This window comes from Myotis daubentonii, chromosome 8 (genome assembly GCF_963259705.1).
Source record: "Myotis daubentonii chromosome 8, mMyoDau2.1, whole genome shotgun sequence".
Taxonomy (NCBI): Eukaryota; Metazoa; Chordata; class Mammalia; order Chiroptera; family Vespertilionidae; genus Myotis; species Myotis daubentonii.
Window position 1 is genome coordinate 65823805 of NC_081847.1, and position 10290 is coordinate 65834094.

General features: G+C 42.8%; 1 protein-coding gene across 1 annotated transcript; it reads left to right on the top strand.

Moving 5' to 3' along the window:
* The first annotated feature begins 1573 nt into the window (after positions 1-1573).
* MC5R (melanocortin 5 receptor) lies at positions 1574-5287 on the top strand. Its single transcript, XM_059706708.1, has 2 exons — positions 1574-2232; positions 3635-5287. The coding sequence occupies exon 2, from the start codon at positions 3661-3663 to the stop codon at positions 4636-4638; it is 978 nt and encodes a 325-aa protein (XP_059562691.1). The 5' UTR covers positions 1574-2232; positions 3635-3660; the 3' UTR covers positions 4639-5287.
* The last annotated feature ends 5003 nt before the right edge of the window (positions 5288-10290 follow it).

The following is a 10290-nucleotide window of genomic DNA, read 5'->3' on the forward strand; positions in this document are numbered from 1 at the left end:
TTTTTAGAAATTTATTTAACAGGGGGCCAGTTCACTGTCCCTCAGACCGTTGGAGGGCCGGACTGTAGTTAAAAAAAAAAACTATGAAAAAATTTCTATGCACACTGCACATATCTTATTTTAAAGTAAAAAAACAAAACGGGAACAAATACAATATTTGTATTTGCATGTGGCCCGCGGGCCGTAGTTTGAGGACCCCTGTTCTAGATTGTCCAATTTGTTGGTATATGATTTTTCAGAGTATTCTTTTTAAAAAACATATATAAATTTTTATTGATTTCAGAGAGGAAGGAGAGAGAGAGAGAGAGAGAGAGAGAGAGAGAGAGAGAGAGAGAAACATCAATGATGAGAAAGAATCATTGATCGGCTGCCTCCTGCATGCCCCCGACTGGGGATTGAGCCCACAATCCGGGCATGTGCCTTGACCGGGAATCAAATCATGACCTCCTGCTTGGTAGGTCGATGCTCAACCACTGGGCCGCGCCCGCTGGGCCAGAGTATTTTTTAATGCTCCTTTGTAATTCTGTCATGTCAGTTGTAATCTCCTTTCTTTTATTTATGATTCTATTTAATTGTGTTCTCATTTTTTCTTGACAAGTCTTATTAGAGGTTTGTCAATTTTACTTATCTTTTGAAAGAATCAGCTCTAGTTTTATTAATATTTTCTATTTTTTTAGTCTATTGCATTTATTTCTGTGCTGACCTTAATTATTTCCTCCCATCTATTTACTTTGGATTTTGCTAGTTCTTTTTTCCTCGATATAAAGTTAAATTGTTTATTTGGGGGTTTTCTTGTTTCATGAGGTAGGCCTATATCTCTATAAGCTTTCCTCTTAGAACTGCTTTTGCTACATCCTGTAGGTTTTGAAAAGTTGTGTTCCCACTTTCATTTGTCTCAAGGTAGTTTTTATTTTCTCTTTGACCCATTGATTGTTCAGTAACATGATGTTTAGTCTACATGTGTTAATGTGTTGTTTTTCCATTTTTTCTTCTTGTAATTGATTTCTAGTTTTATTCTGTTGTGGTTGGAAAAGTGTTTGGTATGAAAAGTGTTTGAATTTATTGAGACTTGTTTTGTGGTCTAACATATGATCTTTTCTGGAGAATGTTTAGTGTGCACTTGAAAAGAATTGCAGTTTTTGGATGAATTGTATACATATTTATAAAGTTCATCTGATTTAATATGACATTTTGGCTAATATTTCCTTATTGATTTTCTGTCTGAATGATCTATTCACTGATGTAAGTGGGGCATTAAGGTTCCCTACTATTATTTTGTAACTGTTACTTTCTCCTTTTCTCCCTGTAAATATCTGCTTTATGTATTTAGGTGCTCCTATGTTGGGTGCATGAATATTTATGAATGTTATATCCTCTTCTTGCATTGATGCTTTTATCATTATTTAATACCTTCTTAGTCTCTTTTTTGTCCATTTAAAAATGTTTTATTTGTATTAGGTACCAGAGAAATGGGAGATCCAGAAACTATTGCCAAAAGCCAGGATATCTGGCCAGAGGAAAAATCTCTTTTCTCTTTTTGCTTGAATAACAAAAGCATGTTGGTAGTGGTCGACCTGGCATGGCGAACACAGTCCTTGTGGAGGATTTAAAGTCTTGGGCCACCAAGGGAGTGTGCATTAGGGTCAAAACTGAGGGTTCCAGACTCGGGTTTCCCAGATAATCATTGGGGACCATTTGGAGAGAAGGACTGATAGAGGGAGAGGAGAATCTGAGCTGTTAATGAGCCATCAGCATTTTAATCGATGCATAAGAGGAAGAGAAAAGAAGCAAAGTCAAAAAGCACAACCATTTAGGAAACACATTTGAACGCACTTTTGGGGAAGGATTCTCCACAAACAGAAGAACAGATCGTTGTTCTATGCAGGAGTCACCGAGAGCTGCAAAGGCTCGCAGCTAGGGCTGCATCCGCCTGCGAAAGGGAGGGTCATGCTCCAGGGCTCTGACCGCTAGGTGGTGCTTGAGGTCCGCGCCTGGGAAAAAGCAAAGCGAAGGGGTCCCCAGGGAGCCCGACACGGAGGCGGGGCTGCGAGGCTGTACAAAGGCCGGGGAGCGGCAGCCCGGCTCAGGGCGCCGGTGCGCTGTCTGAGGAGTCCCGTCCTGGGGTGATGGCAGTTCGGCTCCCGGCAGCCGTCCCAGCCTGTGGATGCCAGTGTCCCGAGCGAAGGGCCCACGGGCTGCTGAGCAGGAGAAGAGGAGCGGGGTAGAGCGCTGGTAAATAGCCCACTTTCTTTGTACTTAAAATCGCCTTGAAAGGAATGCAAAGGCATGCCTCACTGTCACGGGCAAGAGAGCTACTTAGATATTTACACAGCTTGATATTATGATTAATGTGATTGTATAATTGGCCACTCACTATCCCTGAGACAGAACTAGGCAAAGTGACAAATGCTTACATTTCAGTAAAAACTTATTATTGATGATGAAAAATGATGACAGAAATTCTAACTCCCAGATGTGCTGAGTTTGCAGGGCAAAGGGATTTTTCAATATAAATCATGGGAGAGAAATTGGGCAACAACGGAGTGATCTTGCTCTAGTTCTTGGTCAATTCAAATCCCTTGCTTCTTCGTGCTATTTGTTTGTGGAACTTATAAAAGTATTTATTAATCAGACTTTGCGGAATTCAAATGCAGAATCAGGGAAAATATTTGTTGAGGGGAAAACAGCATTCTGTGTGTCTCAAATTCAACATGCATGTGCAACTAAATTTGTGAATTGAAGACAGTAACTTTATTTGTGCTTATATTAAAAATAATGAGTCACCTTGGTTACAGTCTAAATTAAAGCTATGGAGACTGAATCCTAGTGGATTTTAGGAGTGTCAGGACAAATCTTAGGAAGACAACTTACTCGAAATATTGGAAGGACTACTCTGTAAAGTATATGATTGTCTATAGTGTCTAACCACTATATATCTGAAACTAGTATAAAATAATATTTAATGTAAACTATAATTGAAAAATTTAAAAAGATGGTCCTGCCATCTTGGACATGAGTAATACAAATATTTGTATAAGCACAATGTTACTACTCTAATAACTGTAAAAATGTTACTAATGTCAACAAAGCATGACATTTATGTTTATTTTACGTAGTAGATTATTTAAAAAAGAAGACATCCATCTGTTTCTCTTAAGAGAATATGGGCCTACATGTCCTTCAGAAATCTAAGCTCACTGGAGGAAATGCCGTGGCGTAGAGGCCTTAGGAGTGTGCAAATCCGGAGACTGGAAGGGGTTTTATAGGCTGTGTTGGGAACACTTTTGAGAGTGAACTTGGGTGCCAGGACAACAAGCATAAAAAGTGAAACCGTCTCAGGCACACTGAGCTGTGTGGTCACCCTACTAGGAGGCCTGTGAAAGAATGGGGGCCTAGAAGGAGGAGGACCAGAAGGCTGTGACAATTCCAAGCCTGCACGTTGGAAGGACACTGTTCCAGGAGTCGGGGTCCACGGCAGGATGTGTGTATTCCAATACATAGAACCCTAGTACTCAGGGAATGCCCTGGGTCCATTCACCCCCACTCTCAGGACTGGCTAGCTTCTGGAATGCTGCTGTGTTTCTTTGGTGCACTGTTAACCTCTCTGAATCATGAATGAAAACCTGTTTTGCAGTAAACTTGGTGCCAAGAAGAGGAGCAATGAATTCCTCATTTCACCTGTATTTCTTAGCTCTCAACCTGAATGCCACAGAGGGCAACCTTTCAGGACCGAACGTCAAGAACAAGTCTTCGCCGTGTGAGGACATGGGCATCGCCGTGGAGGTGTTTCTGACTTTGGGTCTCATCAGCCTCTTGGAGAACATCTTGGTCATAGGCGCCATAATAAAGAACAAGAACTTGCACTCTCCCATGTATTTCTTTGTGTGCAGTTTAGCTGTAGCTGACATGATGGTGAGCATGTCCAACACCTGGGAGACCATCACCATATACTTAATACATAATAAGCACCTGGTGATAGCGGACGCCTTCGTGCGTAATATTGACAATGTGTTTGACTCCATGATCTGCATCTCGGTGGTGGCTTCCATGTGCAGCTTGCTGGCCATTGCGGTGGATAGGTACGTCACTATCTTCTATGCCCTGCGCTACCACCACATCATGACAGTGAAGCGTTGCGGGGCGATCATTGCGAGCATCTGGGTCTTTTGCACAGGCTGTGGCATTGTTTTCATCATTTACTACGAGTCCACTTACGTCATCATTTGCCTCATCTCCATGTTCTTCACCATGTTGTTCCTCATGGTGTCTCTGTACATACACATGTTTCTCCTGGCACGGACGCATGTCAAGCAGATAGCAGCTCTGCCTGGATACAGTTCCGTGCGGCAGAGGACCAGCATGAAAGGCGCCGTCACCCTGACCATGTTGCTAGGCGTGTTCATTGTGTGCTGGGCCCCGTTCTTCCTCCATCTCATTCTGATGATCTCTTGCCCTCAGAATCTCTACTGTTCCTGCTTTATGTCTCACTTCAACATGTACCTCATACTCATCATGTGCAATTCTGTGATCGATCCTCTGATATACGCCTTTCGCAGCCAAGAGATGCGGAAGACCTTTAAGGAGATTATTTGTTGCCATGGCTTCAGGATACCCTGTAGGTTCCCTAGCAGCTATTAAAAGTGCCCTCTGCAGCTTTCTTTTCTCCTTCCTTCACTTTATAATGAAGTCAGTTAGGGGTAATCAAGATAACTCAAAATCAAAACTGTGCATTCCGTTTATCTTTTCTCTCGCTCTTGAATTAGTACTTAAGATGCACTCTCCCCCTCCCCCCCCTTTTTTCCTGTGGTGGTGGTTGGGCAGATGTGCACATGCAACTTATCCATTTTGGAAATGGTCTGTGACAATTTATTATTGGCTCATTTTCCTACTACTTTTTCTCCTACTCCCACCCATTGCTGGGGGCCCCATCCATCTTCCATCTAGTGTGTGCTCAGGGTCTACACAGGATGAAGAGCTGACCGTAATGGAAGAAAACTTGTGAATATTTACATCATGTGATTGCTTTCTCTCCCCAGAAACTGTTTTGTAACTTCCCTGATATCCCTGGGACTTATCTACGCTTTCCAGGGTAAAATAGAGTGGTCAAGTTCTTTCCATTTGAAAGTTCCTGTTTATTTGCTATGGGAGCTATAGAGGCTCTTCTTTCTTGAACTTTTGGTTTAATGGCTTGTGTTCATAATTGTCCAAGGATGGAATTTCCTTAATTCTACTTCTGTCAATCATGTTTTTGCTTCTCCCAAGATATAAAACTTTATGCTATAAACCTACATCATGTGGTGTGAAAGTTACTGTGACTCTTCTTACTGTCTTATTCTGACTCAGTCCGGGGTTTCCAAATGAATGTCTTGGGGACATGTCATGAGCTCCAAGTGTCCCCATGCCTCCCTCACATACTCCCCACCCGCACTGTGACACATGCCCATAGCCAAGCCATTTTTTACTTTCTAAGATGGGTCTGTCTCCGAGTCTGAAACCCTGTCACTCACTGTATACTTTGCACATCACAATCTGACTCCAGCAGCCAGAGAAGGTCAGTGCCCATCTCTCACCCAGGGAGTCCCGTCTTCTCCAGTGTGGAATGGAGTTTGAAAATCTGAGTTCAGGTCCTGACTCTGTCATTGACAGGTGATGTTGCCTTAATCATCTCATTTCAGGTTCCACATCTGTGCCGACCTGACAGTATGGTTGGGAGAACTGCGTGCGGAAGTGTGAGAATACCTTGGGAACTAGTCAAGCACAACAGGGATTGGATAATTATTTTAAAGAAATGCTGCAGATGGGGTCAATACTAGGGGATGATGCAGAAGGCAGCCATAAAAGCAATAGTCTGGAAACCAGGAGGCCTGCTGACCAGAGCAGCTGTGTGACCTCTTGGTCTCAGTGTTCTTATCTGAAGTGAAGGGCTTGGTCTTTATAGCTCCTGTATTCCATTCTGTTATTTTTGGTGGTAATGACTTCTCTTTTTTGGGGGGTATTCACTTCTATACTCTTTCCAGTGAAGGAAAATTATAAATAAAGCAGTGTACTACTAGGGTAATTTAATAATGAGCTGTTGAAGCCCTTTGGGGCAGAGGAGCTTCTGGGTGTAGAACACATAAATAACTTACAGATGGGACCCCGCCCCTGGCAGCTCAGAGTCCACACACACACACACACACACACACACACACACACACACACAGAAAATGGTACTGGCATGAGGAGGAAAGTGCATAAGACATCCAAATCTTTGGAAAATGGCAAATTAGCAGGTTGTTAGCAAATGAGTTTTGAAGGGGCAGCTAGCCCTTCAAATGTTTCCTGTTCCTTTTAGCAGAACAAGCTATGTGTATCTGTGAATGGGAAGTAAATGATCTCTCTATAATTATGAAGGAAACCACAGTCCATGTTTACGTGGGATGTCTCAGGAACTCGGGTTCCATGAAAGCCAGCTGCCCTGCTGTCCTGTTCATATCTGTGGTTTTGTTGCCTGCAGTAGCTTCTGATACAGAGCAGGCACTCCACTGCTGTTTGCTATTGTGACTGAGTAAATGTGCATTGAATCTTCTGCCTAACAGCCCTGGGTGCTCCGGAAGGTCACCAGGGTTCCAATCCTGTGCGTAATCACACTTCAGCCCTTGTGGTTTGCAGTCGGCTCCCCCTGGGAGCTCACCAGGCTACCCCTCTGCTCTGGGTGCCTCATGATTTCAGACAAGGTCAGACCTTTCCTAGGAAGATCTTTAAGAAAATGCTCAAATGTCTTTTAATCTCTATAAATAGTGCAGAAATAACCCATGTATTCAGATGTGTCTTCAGTTGGAAGAAATACGTGTAATATAGTGATTCGATAAATATCTGTAAATTAGCCCAGCCCTGGGATTCCAACACAAAATTCCCTACACAAAATATCCATATAGTTGTCAAATACTGCATGGTATTATATTTTAACTCTTTCTGCTTCTGTAGGAACTTCATTTGATAAAGCAACCCTATCTATAAAGAAGGAATACGCTAATTGACCCTCACACCATCGCAAAGATGGTGGTGCCCACAGCCAATAAGGAGGGAATATGCTAATTAACTGCCCCACCCTCAAAGATGGTGGCACCCACAGCCAATAAGGAGGGAATATGCTAATTGCTGCCACACCCTCAAAGATTGCGGCGCCCACAACCATAAGATGGCTGGCAGGGGAGGGCAGTTGCGGGCGACCAGCTGGCAGGGAAGGGCAGTTGGGGGCAATGGGGCTGACAGGAGCACAGTTAGGCATCGATCAGGCTGGCAGGCAGAAGCAGTTAGGGGCAATCAGGTAGGCAGGCAGGTGAGTGGTAGGGAGCCAGCAGTCCCAGATTATGAGAGGGATGTCCTATGGGATCGGGCCTAAACTGGCAGTCGGACATTCCCTGAGGGGTCCCAGATTGTAGAGGTGCAGGCTGGGCTGAGGGACACCCCCCTCCAGTGCATGAATTTCTAGTGGTTAATAAAATGTGTGCTATTCCAAGTGTTGTTGGTGTTTTTGCCCATTTGTCAGCAGCTTCAGCAAAAGGAGAAGGTATATTCATCAGTGAGTTAGGATGAAGTTTCCCCGACAGTATTTATTGCCTGAGTGATGGCTGTTTCTCAGTTCAAGATGATTTAAGTCCTAAAAATCAAATAATACTGTACACTTGACATTATACATTGTCTTAAAGTCTGTCTCTTGGTAAATAAGTATTGTGAGGATGTCACTAACCATGTGCTTAGTTAGGGCTAGAAGCAGCGGTCATCAGATACTCTCTGCCATCAAAGAGCTTATGGGACAAATTATTTAAGACAGGAATATTTTAAGATATGTGAATACACTGTCCACAGTTCAAGATGCTACACATAAATGTGAATTTATGAGGCACAGACTATACCTGCTGTAGAATGAGAGCTGTGATAGCTCCTGTGTCTGTAATGGCAATTTTCACCGATGGATTCAGGGAGCATATTAGAGTTTTGTGGTGAAGGTGTAACTTTGAAACCCCCACCCCCGCCCCAGATTGTCTCTACATCAGATTCATATGTGGCTCCTCTTGAGCTGGAGACCATTAAACTAAAAGGACAAGTTATCTGATAAATGATGGTGAGACAGGGGACCACACAGTCACTCCCATTTAAGCAGAGGAAGAGTAGGAGACAGGGCGTTACATTTCCAGGGCTCAACAGCAACCTGTGGCTGGTGCTACCGCATCAGACAGTGCAGGTGGGCACTGACCTCCCAGGCTGCTGCGTGTTTGTCCTCTGTCCCTGTGGCTTTTTCTTTCCCGCATCCTAATCACATACGCTTTGAGTCTATCAGGTTGTGAGGGAGAGTCTTGCTTTTAGTTTCTTTCCCCTGAGACCTTTTGTCCAAGTGAAAGGATTCACTGGATCCTTTTAGTATATCCCTCTTGGCATTTACTCTGAGACAGCTTCCTTAATCTATTAAGAGGATTTGTAGTGCTGGTGAAACCTGTCCCCTTGATTTGATCCTAGTGCCACATCTGAGTTTTAATTGGCCTATGTTATTCAACGTTTTAAATTTAATTTTTTACTTATTGGATTGAGAAGAGCTATCTCTTCTCATGCTGAAGTCCCTGACTGTGGATTTTCTTGAAAAAAAAAAAAAGTTTAATTTTAAATCTGGTTTCAAATGTATCAGTAAAGAATCCTATTATTTATCTATTGATTGATTGTAAAACACATATAACAAATTTACCATATTAACAATTTTTAAGTTTAGAGTTCAGTGGTATTAAGTGCATTCATATTGTTGTTCTACCATCTGAAATCCCTTTTATTCCTGCTTGCATTCAGTTAATTCTTTTTTTTTTTAATTAAATCTTTATTGTTCAGATTATTACATTTGTTCCTCTTTTTTCCCCCCATAACTCCCCTCCTCCCAGTTCCCGCCCCACCCTACGCCCTCACTCCCCACCCACTGTCCTCATCCATAGGTGCACGATTTTTGTCCAGTCTCTTTCCGCATCTCCCACACCCCTTTCCCCCCCAAGAATAGTCAGTCCATTCCCTTTCTATGTCCCTGATTCTATTATGATCACCAGATTATTTATTCACTTGATTCTTAGATTCACTTGTTGATAGATGCATATTTGTTGTTCATAATTTGTATCTTTACCTTTTTCTTCTTCCTCCTCTTCTTAAAGGATACCTTTCAGCATTTCATATAATATTGGTTTGGTGGTGATGAACTCCTTTAGCTTTTCCTTATCTGTGAAGCTCTTTATCTGACCTTCCGTTCTGAATGATAGCTTTGCTGGATAAAGTAATCTTGGTTGTAGGTTCTTGGTATTCATCACTTTGAATATTTCTTGCCATTCCCTTCTGGCCTGCAAAGTTTCTGTTGAGAAATCAGCTGACAGTCGTATGGGTATTCCCTTGTAGGTAACTCGGTTTCTTTCTCTTGCTGCTTTTAAGATTCTCTCTTTGTCTTTTGCTCTTGGCATTTTAATTATGATGTGTCTTGGTGTGGTCCTCTTTGGATTCCTTTTGTTTGGGGTTCTCTGCGCTTCCTGGACCTGTAAGTCTATTTCTTTCACCAGGTGGGGGAAGTTTTCTGTCATTATTTCTTCAAATAGGTTTTCAATATCTTGGTCTCTCTCATCTTCTGGCACCCCTATAATTCTGATGTTGGTACGCTTGAAGCTGTCCCAGAGGCTCCTTACACTATCTTCGTATTTTCGGATTCTTTTTTCATTTTGCTTTTCCAGTTGGGTGTTTTTTGCTTCTTTGCGTTTTGAATCTTTGACTTGATTCTTGCGCTCCTCTGGTCTGCTGTTGGGTGTCTGTATAATATTCTTTAGTTCAGTCAGTGTATGCTTAATTTCTAGTTGGTTCTTTATCACAACATCGAGGGTCTCATTAGATTTCTTGAGGATCTCACTACATTTATCGGCGGTCTCACCAGTCTTTTTGAGGGCCTTACTAAGTTTATCGGCAGCTTCTAGACAGTTCTTGAGAGACCTTAAAAGTGTGGTTTTGAGCTCTATATCTTCCAATTCTGACATTTGCATCCTGTTTCTTTGTCTCCGCATTTTTTTTATCTTTTCTTGGTGCACCCCCTAGTGGTCTTTGTGCGCAGTCTTGTAGGTAAGCCTTGATTGATGTGGGCAATACCGGGGGTGATTTGACCTCCAGGCTAACTGGCTATGAGAGTCCGCTGTGTCTGCAGTGGGAGAGCTTCTGTGCTGGATCTCTAGGTGCTAATCTAGCGTTTGCCTGAGGCTATCCGGCAAATGGTTCTGTGCCGGGCTTGGGCGGGGCGGG

Excerpts from the sequence above, each read along its gene's own strand:
- MC5R (XM_059706708.1), top strand. The coding sequence starts at position 3,661 with ATGAATTCCTCATTTCACCTGTATTTCTTAGCTCTCAACCTGAATGCC.